This window comes from Dromiciops gliroides, chromosome 2, assembly GCF_019393635.1.
Source record: "Dromiciops gliroides isolate mDroGli1 chromosome 2, mDroGli1.pri, whole genome shotgun sequence".
NCBI classification, from domain to species: Eukaryota; Metazoa; Chordata; class Mammalia; order Microbiotheria; family Microbiotheriidae; genus Dromiciops; species Dromiciops gliroides.
In genome coordinates, this window is record NC_057862.1 from 139,131,412 (window position 1) to 139,151,336 (window position 19,925).

The 19,925-nt window shown below is 40.8% G+C and overlaps 1 protein-coding gene across 10 annotated transcripts in view; it reads left to right on the forward strand.

Annotated features, from left to right (window-relative positions):
• Window positions 1-19,925, forward strand: part of TJP1 (tight junction protein 1) — a 306,237-nt gene that overhangs the window by 172,253 nt on the left and 114,059 nt on the right. The window contains exon 1 of one of the 10 annotated variants that reach the window (XM_043983437.1): window positions 11,590-12,195. The exons of the other annotated variants lie outside the window; for them this stretch is intronic. Within the exon in view, the coding sequence (XP_043839372.1) occupies window positions 12,169-12,195 (27 nt within the window). The 5' untranslated portion in view covers window positions 11,590-12,168. Of the gene's footprint in view, window positions 1-11,589; window positions 12,196-19,925 lie in introns of those variants that run through there. 10 annotated transcript variants of the gene reach the window in all.

Genomic DNA, 19,925 nt, shown 5'->3' on the forward strand with positions numbered 1-19,925 from the left:
TCTACACCTGATATACCTTCTTCCTTATCACCCACTTTCTCCTAAACTTTTTATAATCTGGCTTTCACCCTCTGCACTCTATTGAAACTAGGTTTGGGGCCTAGTTCTGCTACTTACTCCCTGTGTTGTAAGTCACATCACCTCGTTGTAAATCAGTTTCTTCATCTATAAAAAGAGAGGATTGGACTAGATCATCTTTAAGGTCCTTTCCTGCTCTAGGTCTTTGATCACTAATGTCTTTAGAGATATCTTATTTAAGCCTTATAACAACCCTTTGAAGTAATTATCATCCAGGTATTATCCCCATTTTACAGATTGGAAAACAATTTCTCATGGTTGTAAAATCTATTTGTTCATTATTACATAGCTAGTAAGCTACGATCAAAGGCAAGATTCAAACCTGTGTCTTTTTGGCTCCAGATTTATGCTGCCAAGCTGCCTTCCTGTGATCTTCCTATAGTCTGCTTGGACTATTGACTTTTTAAATTTAAATTTATTTATGTTAATAAGCATTTGTTTTCTCTCTTTCCTATTGTGCCTTTTCTCCCATCAGAAAAAAAGAAAAAAAAGCTCTTCTAACAAATACACATAGGCAAACAAAATAAATCCCTACATTGGCAGTGTCCAAAAATATATGTGTCTTGGCAGGAGGTGAGTAGCATGCTTCATCATTGATTCCCTGGATCATGATTGGTCATTACGTTGATTGAAATTCTTAAGTTTTTCATAGTTAATTGTCTTTACAATGTTTTATTGTATAAAATGTTCTCCTAGTTTTGTTCACTTTAGTCTGTTTTCAATTCACACAAGTCTTCCCAGATTTCTCTGAAACCAATCTTTAGTCATTTTTTACAGCACAATAGTATTCCATTTCATTCATATACCATAATTTGTTCAGCCACTCTCCAATTGATAGTCACTCTTAGTTTCTTTCTAAACTATTTTTATAAGCTATCACATCTTTCTCCTGTACCCTCCACTCTGCTGTCTCTAATCCTTTCTTTAGTTATTGCTAAATTTTTTTTTTTTTGGTGAGGCAATTGGGGTTAAATGACTTGCCCAGGGTCACACAGCTAGTAAGTGTTAAGTGTCTGAGGCCGGATTTGAACTCAAGTCCTGAGTCCAGGGCCGGTGCTCTATCCACTGCGCCACCTAGCTGCCCCATTGCTGAATTCTAATCTTCCTTATACACAGACCACCTCAAAAACCATTCAGTGGGGGGCAGCTAGGTGGTGCATTGGATAAAGCACAGACCTTGGAGTCAGGAGGACCTGAGTTCAAATCCAGCTTCTGACACTGGCTGTGTGACCCTTGGCAAGTCACTTAACCCTCATTGTCCTGCAAAAACAAACAAACAAAACCCATTCAGTGGTTCCCTCTTCTCCTTAGAGTTCATACTCCTTAGCCTTGTATTCAAAACTAGTCAGATTGTGATGCCATCCAACCTTTCCAGCCATAATACTGTCAGGGTCCCTGGTTGTCACTTTGATTGCAAGAGGCTTTCAACCAATGGCACACATGCCTTTTTGGAGGGAAAGGAGAGAGCTCAGAAGGGATTGTACAGTTTGAAGTTGCTCCTGTCTTGGTGTAACAACCCTCATCTCCTAAGCCTTAGAATATCTTCTTTGCCCAAGATGCTAGGTAAGGACACTGCAATGCTCTACACTAAAACACCAGTCCAGGTGTTCTACTTTTGTCGACTTTTATCAACAAGCAATAGTGTGAGCCACATATAACATGAGTGGAGGATAGAACTGGTTCAGTTAATTAGGTGACAGGGATATAGTAAGTGTTTACTGTGTGCTAGGCACTTTGCTATCCTTGGAGCTATTACATGTGGCTGATATGTGTAATAGCTCAGTTGCACAACTCAGTCACCTTGGCTTCCTATAACATGGAAACTATCAAAAGTCTCAGTGCAGTTTTAAGCTTTGATGGGTGACCAAAAGAGGCAGCTAGATGGCTCAGTGGATAGAGTGCTGGGCCTGGATTGAGGAAGACTAGTTCAGATCCAGTTTTAGATATTCACTAGCTGTGTGACCTTGGGCAAGTCACTTAACCTCTGTTTGTCTTAATCCACTGAAGAAGAAAATGGCAAATCACTCTAGTACCTTTGTCAAGAAAACCCCATAACAAGGTCACAAAGAGTCAGACATGACTAAACTACTGAACAACAAGAAGGTGACCAAAATAGAACTACTCAATATCCCTATTGTACTTTACATCTCTTTTCTCTATGCCTGGAGTGACCTTCTCCCCATCACTTATTCAATTCCTATGCATCTGACCAAGCCTAACTTAATTGCTGCCTCTTTCATGAAGCCTTGCTTTAATCTTCCTGTCAGCATTGACTCTCCCCCTCTCTGATTTCTTATTAGCACTTTGTACTTGTTGCATGAACATTTTTCATATTCCTTTAATAGTTATTTGTATATGTGCCATCTCCTTCAACTAGCCTATCAATTTCATGAGGACAAAGTTATCTAAACTTTACCTTTCTTTTTACTTAGTGTTCTGCTTTGCATACAGTAAAGACTTAAGATATATTTTTTAAATTGACTTGAATTGAATCTCTCCCTCGGTATGCCAGATACTACCTGATGCTGCTTTTCAGGGTCCTTGCCTTGACTAGGAGATGACCTGAGTCTCGGTTTACAACAGGAACAACAGGGAAGGTGTAAGAGACCTTGCCAGTGGGGGGTTGAGAAACTGGCTACTCTCTCAGGGGAGTATTGCCTTTTGTCAGTGGAGTGGAAACAGTAGTTTCTAAGAGTTGTGTGGCTAGTGGAGATATGTACAAAAGGAGAAAGGCTGTACTCATCCATCAACCTTTGCCCTTTGGCCATCAACCAGAAAAGTGGTAGCTAGCTAGACATTTGTGGCTCATAAGCCAAATTTTGGAAGTAGCTCCTTTATTTAACTTCAAGATAAACAGTATTGTTTATTTCAAAATAAAGCTGTATATTGTGAATTTTTTTTTTTTTGGTGAGGCAATTGGGGTTAAGTGACTTGCCCAGGGTCACACAGCTAGTAAGTGTTAAGTGTCTGAGGCCAGATTTGAACTCAGGTCCTCCTGAATCCAGGGCCGGTGCTCTATCCACTGTGCCACCTAGCTGCCCCCAGTATATTGTGAATTTAACAGCTGCCCAATAATAAATGTTGAGTGACTGACTTAGACGCAGACAATAGCTTCCCCTAAATTGAACAGTCTGGCCATCAGAATGATGATTTTTGTCTTGTCCACAGTAATCCATGAAGACTTGGTACCATGGTATGTGAAGGGGTTTCGATATGTCAATGGAAGAAGCATCCACAGCAATGAAATTGTAAAGTTTTTTAAACACTGAAGTATTGAAGAATTAATACCAGGGTCAGAATGGTTCTAATATCACCTTTTTACATTTCCACAATCCAGTCTATACCATGAGAGCATAGTCACCTCCTAGCTAACTTACTTCATTAGTCACCTAACTTGTCTCAGCTGAAATTTCTCTATTCAAAAATCTTTTTTCAAACACCATTTTTATCGCAATTTTGCTGTGCTAGGGGTCCCTATTGCTTAATATTATCAACTTGAAATGCTTCTTGCCTAGCCTTTAAGCCTTCCTACTTCATTTCCTCCTTCCAGTATCCTTTTCCAATCTCATCATCTTTTATCAATAGGGACCTCACTCAACTCATTTACCTGTCCCACCTCAACTCTCCCTTTAATCCATGCCTGTTTTTCTTTGAAATCTGCCTCAAAATATCTCCATGAAGCCATCCCTGACTAAATCCACCTGATTATTTCTCAGTTCTGTTATTTAAGGAAAGTAGTCACATGCAGGACTGCTTCTACTTAATCCAGGTTAAATCCTCCTTCCGTCCACCTATGTGGGACTTCTGCTATTTTCCCCATGGTGAAGAAAAGTAAACTATTTATGTGTACACATTAATCTTGCACAGCTATGGTTTTTATAAAAGTAAAAATAGATTGACAGCTTGTAGAATTCTAAAATATATAGCAAAGAAGATAAGTGGATTTTCCCACCCACCCACCCCCTTCTCCGCTGTTTTTTGTTATTGTAGTGGTGGTATTTTGATAGAAAATTATTTTAGTTCTAATATTCAATAGTATGTATTTTCTTCAGCTATGTTTTATATTTGACTACATTATGATACTTCCTCTTTTATTTAGCTTTAAAATGTCCAAATATGTATCTGAACAGTAGCAGAATCATATAAGGATAAAATAAATTATATTGTTTAAAAGTTCATTTAAACATACATATACACACACACACATATATACAAATATGTGTTTATATAGACATATATAGAATTCTTTCTGAGATTTATGAAGATTTCACAATTCGGTGTTTTCCCATTCTTAAACTGCAAACTGCAAAAACCCACAGGAAGTTGTATTTGTAAGTGTTGTGGTTTACCAGTTTCCTATTCAGTTTGCATTAGATGATCAGAAATAAGTTAAATTCTTTCAATCCCAGTATATATTGGTCAAACCTTATTTTCACTTACTCTCAGAATCTATAGTTTTCTCTAAAAGGTAATGACCATATGCATAAGAATTAAAGATTTTACAGGTTCTGTGCTCTTTACATAAACTCATAGTTTCTCGACAGTTCTCTGAAGTTGTCATAATGAGTTTTTGTGTTTTTAATTTCTTAGAAACATGTCACATAATAAAATAAATCATCATATGGCAGTTATCAACAACAGTATGATAAAAATATGAAAACATTTATATTTGCATTTGTTGTTAGTATTGTTAAAGAAATAAAACATGATCAATGTGTCAGTCAATCAATAAATATTTATTAAACACCTACTAAGGCATTGTGCTGAGCACTGGGATTACCAAGATGAAAAGACAATCTCAAGCTCAACAATCCCCCTATAGGAGACAACATGCCTGATCACAAATGAAAAGACACATTGGGAACAATATCAGTTCCAAAACTCTTTCAAGTGCAGATGGGGGGGAGAAAAGGTGTTGGGACAAAACTAAGCCCAGGGGCAAGGTTGGCTTCCCTCTTTCCAGCCACTTTCCTGCCTTTCTTATGTATATGTGGGCAGCAAACCTTTTTCTAGTCTTTGAGTGTATCCTTACACATTTATTTCCCCCAGTTCAACTTTATTCAAAGACTAATCCTACAATTTAAAAATTTATTTTCATGTAAATTATCCAAACAGAGTTCAATTCTAATATCACTGTTCTGTTTAAACTTAAGATATGTTAAATTGAAACATATAAATGGGAAAATTTGAAGTAATGGAAAGCTTTATCTTTGTAAGAGTGAACTCTCAAATTTTTTTATAGTACCAACTGGATTTTTCCTTTGTCTTGATCACATTCTACCTTGTAGTCTACTTATTTGTGTATAGACTGTATCTTAGTATTCTTCACCCACCGCCGCCCCCTTTCCCCCAACAATTACATTGTGGTACAGTTGCTACAGGCCAAGATGAAAAACTTTTAAGCAGAAATTGTGATGAGGAAAATAAACTGTTTGCCTCAGTCTCCTCATCTGTAAACTGAGCTGGAGTCCTAAATGGGATCATGTAGAGTTGAGAGTTGGATATGACTGAAATGACTGAACAACATTAGAATTGTAGATTTCAACAGATCATGAACAAAAGCTCTAGTAAGTAGCAGAAGAATAAAATAACTAGTTTTTTGCTCCACAGGGCAGCAATGGGTTCCAAAATATGAATACAAAAAATAGGATATGGCTCACTCACTCTTGGAGCTTACAATCTAATATATGGATACAACACATATGTCAATAACCATAATACAAACTGGAACATAATGAATGCATAAGGAAGTCATAAACATTGCTATATGAGGATCCAGAAGGGAAAGATGATTTCTCTAGGAGAATCAGCGAAGGTTTTAGGGAAAAGGTGGCCTTCAGTCTGAGTTTTGAGGGATAAGTAATGTTTCCATAGATGGAGATGAGGGACATTAGTCACTAGAGGTTTTTCAAGCAATCAATAAACATTTATTAAGCACTTATTATGTTCCAGGAAGGATAATGATTTGTTAGGGATGGTGTTCTTCTTAGGGCCGGGTGGAACTATGTGATCTCTGAGGCCCCTTCCCATTCTGAGATTGTTTAGCTAAATTCTATGATATCATACATGCCCAGGAAAGTAGTTCAGGTTAACTAAAATGTAGAGTATGTAGAAGAGTAAGTACTATGAAATAACTGGAATGTTTAGGGAGATGTTAGATTTTGGAGAACCAGGCTGAGAGTTTGAACTTTATTTGGTAGGTAATAAGGAGGGGGGAGGGGGGAATAGGTGGTGGGGCAATCAGGGTTAAGTGACTTGCACACAATCCAATTAGAATAAAATAGTCTTTTATTCAAGAGCTTAGAGAAAGTGACCAAGAGGGAAGTCAAGGCGAGATGGTTCAGAGAGGATTCTCTGAGATACTTTTCTCCTCCAACAGAAGAAAGGAAAAAAGCTTTTATAGCTGGTAGATGGGGTGACTGACCACCTGACAATGGACGGGTGGTGTTCCTGACTTCTAGAGTTATCTCTGTTCCCTGGTGCAACTCTGGCAGTAGCCACGCCTAATGCCTAATGGACTTAATTCCCTTCTTAGGCGGGTCTGTCCTTTAGTTTACCTTCTCAAGAAGAGTTATCTCAGACTCATATCAGTAGTAAATGAAGGATTTTGAAGTAGTATATGGGTAGTAGAGGTTTGGTAGGTAGAAGATAATAGTGCAAGCATATCTGATGTGATCCTGGCCTAAAATATATCTTATGTTTTTACTCAAAGTTATGATGTGTGTGTGTTGGAAGTGGGGAAGATCAGTAACACAAAGTCCTCAGAAGATCAGGACTGATTTAAGTAGCACAGACTTAAACTGGAAATCACAGCAAGGCCACAAAGAATTGATGAAAGTAATGCTATGACAAATTACTTTTGTAATTTGGGATCAAGGCTAGGAAAAAATGAATAGACCTGGTAGGAGTTCCTCCTACAATTTTCACTGAACTGTTTGAGTTGAGTTGGAAATAGAGGGGGCAGCTAGGTGGTGCAATGGATAAAGCATTGGTGCTGGATTTAGGAGGACCTGAGTTCAAATCCAGCCTCAGACAATTGACACTTACTAGCTGTGTGACCCTGGGCAAGTCACTTAACCTTCATTGCCCCGCCCCCACCCCCAAAGGAGTTAGAAATAGATTTTCATTCACCATTTTTCAATGGGGTATAGTAGAAAGAACACTGAACATGGAGGCAAGAAACCTGAGTATGAGTCTTTGATAATTAGCATTGTTTGCCTCAGTTTCCTCTATTGTAAAGGAAGGATAATAACAGTACCTACCTCTCAGGGTTGTTGTGCTTATTAGCACAGTGTCTGGCTTATGTTGTTTAGACACTTGCTAGCTGTGTGAGCCTTTGCTGTTGTGCAGTTGTGTCTGACTTTGTAACCCCATTTGGGGTTTTCTTGGCAAAGAAGATACTGGAATGATTTGCCATTTCCTTCTCCAGCTCATTTTGTAGATGAAGAAACTGAGGCAAATAGAGTTAAGTGACTTGCCTAGGGTCATACAGCTAGTTAAGTATCTGAGGCCAGATTTCAATTATGGAAAATGAGTTTTCTTGACTCCAGGCCTGGTACTCTATCCGATTCAACACCTAGCTGCCCCTCTGGCACATAGTAGGTGTTATGCAAATGCTTATTCCATTTTATCTCCTCCATACCCCACACTATGTGTACTTCTATAAGTCATTTAACCTCACTGAGCTTCAATTGTCTCATCTGTAATGGAGATTATAGATAATAAGTTATACTACCTTATCTAGGATGGTTGTGAAATCAAATGACAATATAATATAAATATCAACTGTTATTATGCTACTGGTGAAATTTATGCTTTACTGAATCTTTTTCACAAAATGCATTCTTTTTGGATTGCTATCTTGGTGAGAAGAGGGAATTTGCATCCCTGTTGCCAGGGCTCAGATAATCTCCTTAGTACTAATGTTCAGTAAGAAATAAACACAGTTGGGTCTTGGGTAGATACTTTTGGTAACATATTAAGCCTCTGAGGTCTGTGGGAAGATAAGGAATATGTGGGAAAGACTGGGAAGAACAGGGCTTCATTTCACTTGCTGTTTCACCTTAATTATATTGAGTTTTGTTAGTGGCCCTGATTGGAAGTAGTATTAAGGAATAGGAGGTAGAAAACTCAGTTTCAAGTATGTGTGGGACATGGGGTTGGAGCTTAGACTGGTCAGTTCTTTGAAACTAATTTTGATTCAATTCAACAAAAACCTTTTAAAAACCTACATGTGCAAGGAGTGGTTTTCAATCTTTTGATGTTAACATATGGACTTATGAATGATACTTTTCATGGTCTACTGTATGTTGGGATAGGGCTTATAGGTGAATGAATAAATTAATAAAAAACTTTTTTTTAGCACTTTTTAATGTGTAGGCCCTGTGCTAAGGGTTTGGGGATACAAATACAAACACACTAGCATTTATATAGCATTTTAAGGCTTGCAAAGTGCTTTACAAATATTCTCTCATTTTATTTTCACAACTCTGGGAGGCTGGTGCTATTTTCTCCATCTTACCGATAAGGAAACTGAGGCCTCTAAAGGTTAAATGATTTGCTCTGGGTCACAGAGCTAGTACTAGGGTCTTCCTGACTACAGGTTAAGCACTATCTACAGGGATACCAGCTAGAGGTCTATAAAATACTAGTTTGAGGCCCTAAGGGAGTTTAAGGGGTGGTAAGGGAAGGGAGTATCTGAGAATTACTGGGATGGTCAATTGATCAACTGACAGCCCTTTCTAAGAATAATGTTAGTGTGATAATATTTGATTTGATTACTGAATCCAGAGCCAGAGGTGAATGCACAGTAAGAAGTCCAGGTGGATGGGTGGAGGGGATATGAAGCACAGTCTGATCTGGTAGTTGAATTTGTGCTTGTTCACTCACTAGTCAATATGATTAGGCCCCAGGGTGGAATTCCAGAGATAAGGGGATTAATTTCCCCTGGGCCAGGGAAAATGTTTTTTTTTTAATTTTTGGTGTCCAGATGTACTGATCCAAGTGGGGAGAAACACTAGAAGAAAGGATGAAAAAAAGATGGTCAAGGTGGATGTCTGGAAGGGATGGGAAGCACAGTCCATGACAGTGTACAACATTCTACTGGATTTTCCATGGAAGTTGCTCTCCTGATTGATTTCCTTACAGATGCTCTGTAAGTCTAAGGTACCATAGCTGACATGACTCTTCCCACTTCTGGGTATGAAAGCTACTGTTCTTTGGGTCATTAGGACCTAAAGAATGTCCAGCATTTTAGAGTTCACTTCCTACTTTCATTTAATTTCCAAGTTACATGGATTACATCTCATGATGTCTGTTGAAACAATTACTTTTTCTAGAGCCATGGCCCCTATCCCTTAGTTCAAGTGCTCACTATTGCTAGTAGAATGTAAATTCCTTGAGGACAGGGGATGTTTATTATTCTTTTCTTTGTTTCCCCTGCACCAGGTACAGTGACCAGTACTTAGTTATTGATGAATTAATGCTTATTGAATTGTTTTCCTGTATTATTACAGAAGTAGCCTCTTAACCCCTCTTCTCTAATCTCTTCTCCCTCTACTACATTCTATACATTGTTGAGAGATTAATATCCCTAAAGCACAATTTAGGTTCTGCTCAAACTTCTCAACCTGGCATTCAAAGCTCCCCAGTATCTTTTCAGCCTTGCCTTCCCTAAATAACCAGCTAAAAGAAAATGCATTGTTTCCTGAACCTGCTCTTGCCCACCCTTTCTGGTTATTTTGCTCTTGTTTGTTCTCTTTGCTTGGAAGGCTTCATTTCCCGCGGCCCCCCCCCCCCCCCCCCCCCCCCCCCCGTCTCTTTTTTTTTTTGCTGAGGCAATGGCAGTCAAATGACTTGCCCAGGGTCATACAGCTAGTGAGTGTCAAGAGGAGGGAGAGCATTCTAGGCATGGGGGAAAGCCAGAGACAAAGCAGAGCTGAGAGTCTTGTTCCTAGAGTGTCTTGTTCCTAGAACAAGGAGGCCAGAGTTACTGCATTGAAGAGTTGGGGGGAGTAGGAGGGTAAGTTGCAAAGGGCTCTGAAGGATTTTGTATTTGATCCTGAAGGCAATAGGGCTGACATAGTCAGACCTACCCTTTAGGAAAATTACTTTGGTGGGTAAATGTAGGATGTATTGGAGTGGGGAAAGACTTGAGGCAGGCCAACTCACAAGCAGGTTATAGCAACAGTCCAGGAGTGAGATGATCAGGGCCTGCACTAGAGTAGTGGCGGTGTCAGAGGAGAGAAGGTGGCCTAATGGAGATATGTTGCAAAGCAGAAATTGACAGGCATTGGCAACAGATCGAATACTGGATAATATTCGTGAATTGTGTATTAAGTATTTTCTTGTAGCCTTGCCATTTCAGTATAACTGTAAACAAAACTTATCTTACTGTGTCCCTTATAAACTCCCATCCATCTTGTTTCCTACTCCTTCCCGCCAATAAATGATTTTTCTTTACTGTTACTAGTATGAGCTATACAAACCTTTCTCTCCTTTGGGAAAGTCTGTGGGATCCTTCAGTGGAATTATACTCTTTATTGGTCCTGGAACTATGAGATGACAGTTTTGCAGCTGGGACAAGAGAAGTCATTTAGTCCAAAGTTTCTTAAACTGTGGGTCAAGACTCCATATGGGGTCGAGTAAATGAATGTGGGAGTCGTAAAAATTTGGCAACAGTAAAAGGTTATGTATACCTATTTTATATACCTATATACCCAGGGTTTTGTAAAAATTTCTCGGGCGAAAAGGAATCTCCAGTGGAAAAAGTTTAAGTGGCCTTGATTTAGTCCAACCCCCTCATTTTTCAGTTGACGAAAACAAGGAGAGGTTGAATTGAATTGACTAAGACTTATTAGCTGGCAAAACCAGTTGCTAGGGATAGAAGTTGTAAAGGGGTCTCAGGCTTGATATATGTAAAAACTTCTTAACAATTAGATCTGTTATAAAGTGGAACGAACTGCCTTTCCAGAGATCAAGGTAAAGACTGATGGACTACTTGGGTGTCTTGTAAAATACAATATTCATACACGTGGCCCTACAAGCTCTGGAAGGACAATGGACTTTTCCACTTTTAAACATGCAAACCTATTTTCACTTTTGTTTAGTTAGTAGGGAAAGGACAGCGGGGTCCGTTCCCTACCTAGACCGTGAAGACTCGAAGCTGGCTTCCTCTTTTAAGTAGCGAATGGGGGTGGGGTGGGGTGGGGCGTGTGTAGGGGGATGGCCTTGTGGTTCTTGCCTCCAGAACCTGCTCGGACGATTTACTTTTTTGCTTAAAACAAGAACAATAGGACAGCTTCCAGCCGGGCGGTAGTTCCAAGTTCTGAGTACTTTGGACGAGCCCCAACCCTGCTTCCTTCCGTGCAGGCACATTCCTGGAGGGTTCCAGCGTGCCTAGAACCCCCGGCTCCCCACGACTCTCCTTCCTAGCTCTCCCCGCCCCCAGAAACGCCTCCGTGGCTCGGGCCCGAGGGCTGGGCATGCTCAGTAAGCAAGGGCAGATGTGAGCGCCGCTGGCCGGCCTGGGGTTCCTCGGCTCCGGCTTCTTGTGGCGCCCCAGCCCCTTCTCCTCCCACCGGGGAGATTGTGTGTAAGCGGGGTTCGGGGATCCCCTCCAGAGCCGGAGAAGGAGGTAACTCCCCAGGGGCGGGCGGCCTGGGTCCGAATCCTCTCCTCCGCGGAGCCGCGGTCTCGGCTGGACGGGGCGTGAGCGACGAGGCCGGCCTGGCCCCGGCTGGCATGGCGCCGGTTGCCGGGAGAAACGGGTGGTAGCTGGGGCAGAGGAAGGAGCCTGGGGTCTCCCGAGCCCCGGCCGACCCCCGGATCCCGCCTCGGCTTTCGGTTCCCCCACCCGGGAGGCCCCGGGCCGAGCGGCCGACGCCGAACGACTCCGGGACTTTTGTCCAAGTTGAATCCCCTCCCCCTGGGCCGGGCCTGCGCCGCCGGCCCCCGCCCCCGGGCCCGCTCGCTCCCTCGCTCCCGGGAGATGTTTATTTGGGCAGCGGCGTGAAAGGAGCAAGAGGCGGCGGAGCTGGAGCGTCTGCCTTAGTGTGAGGAGCCTCGCTCGGCGCGGGAGAGACGCACAAAATGTCCGCCAGAGCCGCGGCCGCCAAGGTAAGAGGCTCTGGGGCCGGCGCGGGAGTGGGAGCGAGAGCGAGTGAGGCCGGGGTCGGGGCAGGGCCCGGAGCTCGGCCAGCCAGGGGCGGGGGAGGCTCCCACGGCTCGCTCCCTTTTCCCCCCGTCGCCCACTGGCCGGCCGCGTCGGGAGCGTCTCGGTCGGGGGTAGAGCCCCGGGCGGGACGAGGACCCGGCGGCGGCGGCGGCCAGGATGTGGAGGTGCTGGCAGATCTTCACCGAGGGGACCTCCCACCTGTTGACTCTGGGTGACTCGCGCCGGGGTAGCCCTCCGACCCCCTCGGCCCGGCTCCTGCGGGGGCGCCGACCCCGCTATCCTCCTCCGGCGCAGGGCCAGGTGTGTGGGACGCGGAGCCACGGCCCCGCCCCAGGAGCGGCTCGACTTTTAGCCCCGAGCCAGGGGGAGGGGCCCGGACCAGGGCCGGGGGGCGGCCGCGCGGGCCCCACCGGACGGAGCCTCGAGACGACTCACCCGGGGATCGATCTTCCGGCCCCGGCAAAGGCGGCGGAGAAGAAATACCGGCCCGGGGAGTTGGCGAAGGTGACAGGAGGGAAGAAGGCTCGTTCGGGTGGGGCTGCTGTGGGCGACGTCAAGGCAGGTGCATCCTCTCTCCTCCCTCCCCAGCCGGCTGGGGACGCACCCCTGCTGGTCGCTCGAGCTTCTCCGGGGTGCTCTGGGAGGCGCCGGGCTTCCCGCGGCTCTGGAGGGAGCCTGGACAGGGGTAGAGGGGAAAGGGCGGGGGGGGGGAGGGGGAAGCCGGGCGGTCCTCGCGGAGCTGGAGGGATCCTCCGCTCCCCGGTGAAACCGACCAGTTTCGATCTGATGTCATTGATTGTGGTATGTGCTCCCTCACTCGGCCGAGATAAGACTCCGGATTCAGCCGGCTCCCAGCTGAGGACGGATCTGAGTTTTTCCTGACTGTTATTCTATTTGTCAACAAGCTTTTACTGCGTCGGTCTTTCAAGAGTTTCTCCCACTCCCTTACCGCTTAAAATTTTCATTTTTAAACTTAAATGCCTAACTTAAAAATAAAAGCGTATATACAGGATATAACATATGCTGTATATGTGCTGTCAGAGTATATAATCGTCAAGGACCACCTGCAAACAAGTGCTTCCCTACCTCTTTCCATATGCTGTGACTTTAGACCATTTTTTGATACTTAAAAGTAACTTTTACAAAAACATTTGGAAATCTAAAATGAGTTTAGTAAGTTAATTCTGTTTGTTTCTGTGTGAAGCACTAAAAGCTTCTTCTTTCTGAATGGATTCAAAGCACCGAACTTACCAAAGCAGTTAGTTTTTCTATCTTGAAAGAAAACACCTTTATATATATCATGGAAAGAAGGCTACTTTGAAGGCTGGCTGGCCTTAGCTTTGGACCTGCTGTTTTGAAAAGTTTCATTCCGTAATTATTACTTTTGGTTATAAAAAGAGCGAATAGACTGACTTTTAAGGATAAAGAAGAACGATTCTGTGAAGAATTTCATTCCCCGACCCCCCCCCCCCCCTTTGGCTCTATAACCGTGAAGTTGCATCTCATCGAAACTTAACCTGCAGAGTTTTCACTCAAAGTGCTTGTTTTATTTTTCCTATCACAGGGCATTTCCCATCCTCACTGGAGGGGAAAAACTGCCTTTTACACAGAATGTTAATTCTGCAGTGGTAGGTAGTGGGTGTAGCAGGCAGGGAAAGAATACTTGAATTTGTTGTAGGCAGATTTTTCAGTAGTCTTATACTAGGTAATGTTTTCTTTGGGAGAAGAGAATGAGTAGTAGTTTTTCTCGTGTTTTTGGTCTTTTTGTGCATATAGTGTATTGAAAAGTAGGGCTGATTTATACTTTCATTGCCTATACTCAGGATGGGTATTATAATTTAGTCAGATGTAACTTGAAAGTCCCTTTTATGCAGATACTGTAGAGTACATGCCTTTTTAGGTGTTTATTCAAAAAATATGAGGAGTGTATCTGTCAAAAGATATAGAATTATTTTAATATAAGAAAGCTTTTATTGAAGTTTTCTTAGCACTGATCTCATTGGGTTTTTGTGAGCATAAAATGAGATGACATATGTAAAGCACTTTGCGAACTTTATTATATAGCCCATTAAATGTTAGGTATTATTATTATTATTGAAAAGCTTTTGTCATAAGTTTTCTAATAAAAGTATACTGAGACTCAGTCACTAGAGATTTGACATACAGTATGTGCACATTTTGGATCTAGCACTTTTTGGGGTCCTTGACTCTAGAATCTGTTTTTTAACATTTTTATGTTTCAGTCTTTGGGCTGTTTTGGGAGAGGAGAGAAATGTATTATATTTCCTTTTTATCTGATACTGTAAATTTAATTGTGATCATGGATGTATTCTATGCAGAATAGGAAAAATAAAATGATACTGTCTGTTACCAAAGAAATATTTGAGAATTGAAGGTAAGGGACACACTTGGGAAACCCTTTTAGTAGTTTGTTTATAACTCTTTGAACTACCAGAGACTGCAGAGGGAATCTTGGAAACTTTGAACTTAAAGTGGCATCCAGGTTTTTAAGCTCCTTTGCCCTAGAGGAAACAGTGGAATTTAATTTGGAATTTGGCAGTAGATGTGCTTATGAAATTTTACTGTGTATTTTTAAGCACAATTTTCCTTGTGTTGTTAAAGACTTTTTCCTGTTAGGAACGACAATATATTGCAAATCTTTGAGGGAAAAAAAAGAATTGACTTACATGGTATTTTATATCTATATATCATCAAATGAGGTTTGCTTCTATTTTAGCAACAGCACAGCACAGTTTCAGAATTATGGTGTGTAGGCTATTAATTCATAAGATACTATTAAAGATATGATTGACTTTTGTTCTTTTAGGTCAGGGTTTCCTTGTGAGTAAATATAATGATGTGGTTAGGAATTTCAATCAGTCAAGTAATTGAGGGTATAATATAAACGCAGCATTGTGCTTACAATACACATTTTAAAAATTCAACATTTCTGAAAATAATTTCCATCAAAGTTCTACAACTTTTCTTGTGTTCTACTAAGACATCTAGAGTATTAAAAATAAATTTATCTATTGTAAATTGTTATAATACTACTTATGTTCATTGCTTTCCTTCTTGGTATCTGAATTTTCTGAGTTCTGTGGCTGCACACAGCTCATTAACATGGGCTGAAAGAGCTTTTGTTTTTAAGATTTATATATTTTCATTTTGGAAGCTTTCAGGGTTAACACAAAATCTTTTTAGGTTGCTTTTAAAGTCTTTTGTTTAAGAAAGCCTTGGTTTTTACTACATACTATTCATCAGCAAATTCTCTAAACAAACAAAAAAATAACCACACTGCTGTGTAAGTAATGAGATTGAAACTGATCTCTGGCTCTGAGGTCTATAATACAGGGTGCATTTCTATTTCCTGTTTGGTTAGCAGGAAAAAGATTATGGTAGTTCCACTCTTTTTTTTTTTCTTTTAAAACTTGAAAACAATGCAGCAGTCCTAACTCCTAGTTGCTCTTTAATTTTCTGTTTAGAGAAGTGCTAATGTAAACCTCTTAGGCAATGTGGCATATTGGAAAGAGTGCCAGATTTTGATTAGGACGCTAGCCACTGCCATTTACTGTGTGACCGTCATATACTGGTCACTTCATCTTTTGGAGTCAGTTTCCTTATTTGTCAAATGAATTGACAATATCTACCTTTGAAGACCTAAAGAGTCTCTGAATTTAGTTATCTGCTATTACAACAAAATAAACTTTAGTCTGACATGTACAGGATACAATACTGGATATGCTATTGATGTCTTTTTCTTCCAAAGACCTTTAACGAGATTCTAAATTGGCATAGTAGTGTATATCAGCAAATGGTGACTATGATGGTAACTTGAGAAGATCATCTGGGAAGTTTTAGAATCTTTGATCATGTTAAAGATTCGTATTTAAAAGGTATGTCTGTTATGTCTAAGAGATAAATCAGAGTACCTAGTAAAGTACCTGTAATATGAAAAAAAATCTGACAAATTGGTTCGTGGAACTGCTTCATGGAAAGATAATTCCTGCTGAACAGTAACCTAAATTTTGTATCTTTGAGTCTTACTTTAAAAGATTAGAGTGGTTTGTTTAAAGAATTTGAAAACAAATTTACCCAAATGATTTTTAGATGTTCACATATAATATTTCTGAAGCCAACTACCTGAGGTGAAAACAGGGCTTTTGCTGTCTTGACCCGAAGGTCTTAATTTATTTATCATAGAGAATGATGGGTTCAAGTTGCTTCTTTCCAGGTTAGCTAGGTGCTTTGTTTCTAACTTGTTCTGCAGTCTATAAATTTTTAATAACAGGAGGGGCCTGTTTGTGGTAGCAGAAGCAGGGAATCTCCCCTAAAAATGAACTAAAGGAGCCGTATGAAAACAACTATGAAACTTAGGTAAACCATTGCAATTTAAAAAGAACAGTGGTGCTGAAACTATCATATATATAACGTGAGCATTTTTTGAAATAGTACTTTGTTACATTGTTTTTTAAAAAATTTGTTTTCTTAAGGTTGAATGCTATGACAAGTGTTGAGCTGTGAAGTTTCTCTGTTGTAGCTATCTTTACCCTATATTACCAGACAAGGTTAACATAGTTTGGTATTAGTAGAATATATAGATTGAACTGATGAATATGTAAACGATAGGGGCCATTTATGAGTATAATGGTGTTGGAGTAAACCCCCTTTGTGGTCTTACTTTCCTCATTGGCAAATTGAGGTCAGACTACATCATTCCTAAGGTCACTTCATCTCCTCAATCTGGGCATTTTCAATAGCCATCTTCAGTGATCTGGAATTGTCTCCCTCTTTGCCTTCTGACTTCCCTGGCTTTCTTCAAATCTCACCTTTTCAAGAAGCCTTTTGCCAGTCTTTTCTCCTTATCTTGTGCTTTCACACTGAGGTTATCTCCAGTTTATCCTGTTTATATTTTGTTGGTACACAGTTGTTTTCCTGTTGCTCCTGTATTAGAGGGTGAGCTTCTTGAGAACAGGGTTTATTTTTGCCTTCCTTTTATATCCCCATGCATGGCTTAGCCCAGTGCCTTTCACATAGTAGGCACTTAATACTTGTTGACTTTTCTTGGACATTGAAAACTAAGTCTTTTTAAAGTAGCCTGTGTTCCTAAAATTTAGCTGCTTAATGAATTTGTGGTCTTAATTTTTTTTTTTTGGTGAGGCAATTGGGGTTAAATGACTTGCTCAGGGTCACACAGCTAGTAAGTGTCAAGGGTCTGAGGTCGAATTTGAACTCAGGTACTCCTGAATCCAGGGCCGGTGCTCTATCCACTGCGCCACCTAGCTGCCCCTGTGGTCTTAATTTCAATGGGTTTTCTCTCCACTGGTGCAGATTGCAACCATGCATACTTTCTCATCCTATGTTCCTTAAGTCCTCCCATATTCTACCTTGTTCCTATTGAGTGAAAATTTTATTGATCAATCAGTCCATAACTAAGTGCCTGCTATATGTAGGAACTGTGGTAGGCCAAGGAAATACAAGCACAACAAAATATGAAACAATTGTATCCTGAGGAACTCACTCTAAGTTCCTGTATAGACATATGCAGAATAAATTAAAAGGGGGATAATTATAACTACATACAAAGTATTTAAATACAAGGGTTTTTCTGGACAGAGGACACTAAGGGTTTGGTGGTAATTACGAAAAGCTTCATGCAGCATCTTGAAGGAAGAAAAAAATTCTTGTGACTCATAGGAGAGAAGGAAATACATTCCAGGTAGAGGGGGAGGGGAAGGGGAAAGGAAGGGAGAACAGAGAGGGAGAGAGAGACAGAACAAGCCTGTTTACACTGTAAGTGCAAGCAAAGAAAGTAATGTATAATGAAATTAGAGAGAAGGGGGTACAGCAAGATTGTGAAGGTCTTTAAAAGCTAAATAGGGGAGGTAATATTTTCTCCGAGGTGCCACTGGAATTTGAATAGGCTAGTGACTTGGTCAGTTCTGTACCTAAAGAAAATCACTTGGGCAACAGTGCTGGGAGGATGGACTTCAAATAGGGTGAGAATTAAGGCAGAGAGAACAATTAGAGACTGTTGCAGTAATCTAGGTGAGAGGTGATGAAGGTCTTAACTAAGGCTGTAGCTAAGTGAATAGACTGAAGGGGTAAAATGTGAAGATAGAAACTGATAACTGATTGGATATGTGAGATGAGGGTGGAGTTAAGCAAAGCTGATGTTGGGAATTTGGGAGATGGGAAGCATAGATGAGGACGGTGGTACCATTAGAAATAGGGAAATTTGGAAGAAGGGAGAATTTAAAGGAAGATCAAATGGAGGGAGGAGAGGGACTGGAAGTCTTTGAGGAAGAAGAGATTTAAGAGGGAAGAAGCATAAGGAAAGGTGTAATGATAGGAAGTTAAGGTCATATGGGGAAGTTGGGCTTTTTTGTTAGGGAAATGGAACACTTGTGTGAAATGGCAAGATTTAGTGTGTAGTCACTCCTTCCTATGTGTGCCTGAGGTAGAGTGAAAGATTAGGTTATGGAATTTAAGGAAGCTAAGAAATTGGAAGTTTGAGGCAGCATCTATATGAATATTGAAGTCTCCTACTACAAATAAATAAATAAGTAAATACTTTTCAAAAAGTTATTAAAACATTGTGACTTTTGGTCTACCTTGTATAAGAATAGGAGTTGGGGAAGAGAAAAAGATAGTGTATTAACCAAAACCTTAAATTTTTGTTTTTGTTTTTGTTTTTTTGTGGGGCAGTGGGAGTTAAGTGACTTGCCCAGGGTCACACAGCTTGTAAGTGTCAAGTGTCTGGGGCTGGATTTGAACTCAGGTCCTCTTGAATACAGGGCCGATGCTCTATCCACTGTGCCACCTAGCTGCCCCCTGAATACATAGTTTTAAGGTTCAGGAGGATACTAATATTTGTAAATGAGAAAGAATTGTCTATAAAGACTGACATTTTATGTCTACCATCATGGAAGATGGGAAATGGTAGTTGCTATTCCTAAGTACTACTAGGATCTGTAACTCTTTAAGTTTGAGTTTTATCTGTTAAAAATGTCCTTGGATTGCTTTCTGGGTGATTATAGTATTTTTTCTAACAAATTTATAGATTCTCTTCCCCCCTTCCCCAAAGGTTCAAGAAGGTAATTTCATGTATTGATTCTATGATATATTGGTCTTCAAAGTTCAATACTAGTATCTTTTTTGAGACAGGAATATTTGAGATAAGCACTGTCATCAGTATTTTTTTTAATATGTCATTTGCTGTATGCAATATTAGGAATGACAGAGTTTTCTCAGTATGCCGTGTGGCAGAATGCTGTAATCCCTTGCCCTTCTTTTTTCTTTGATTAGCTGAGTTGGCAAAAAATAGTCTGAATCTTTGCTTTAGTCAGGCAAGTGGGACTCGATGCTGAGAATCAAATGGCAAGTTGCCAAATTGACTGATGGGGAAAAAATGCAGGGTTAGTCTGCTTCTGGCTTTTGGTAGATTACTATTGTGCATTTTTAGGTTTGTGTGTTCTAATGATAAGAGTAAGAAGGTTTTACTCAGTTAACTAATATTCGAATGCCTGCTACGTTTAAGGTATTGATTGAGAAGGTCAGTGCAGTGGCTGAAATTCTGTTTCTGCTTGTGAACCGAACTCACATTTCTTGGAAGATATGAGTAGTTTGTTTCTTTTTTTTTGTGGAGCAATGAGGGTTAAAGTGATGTGCC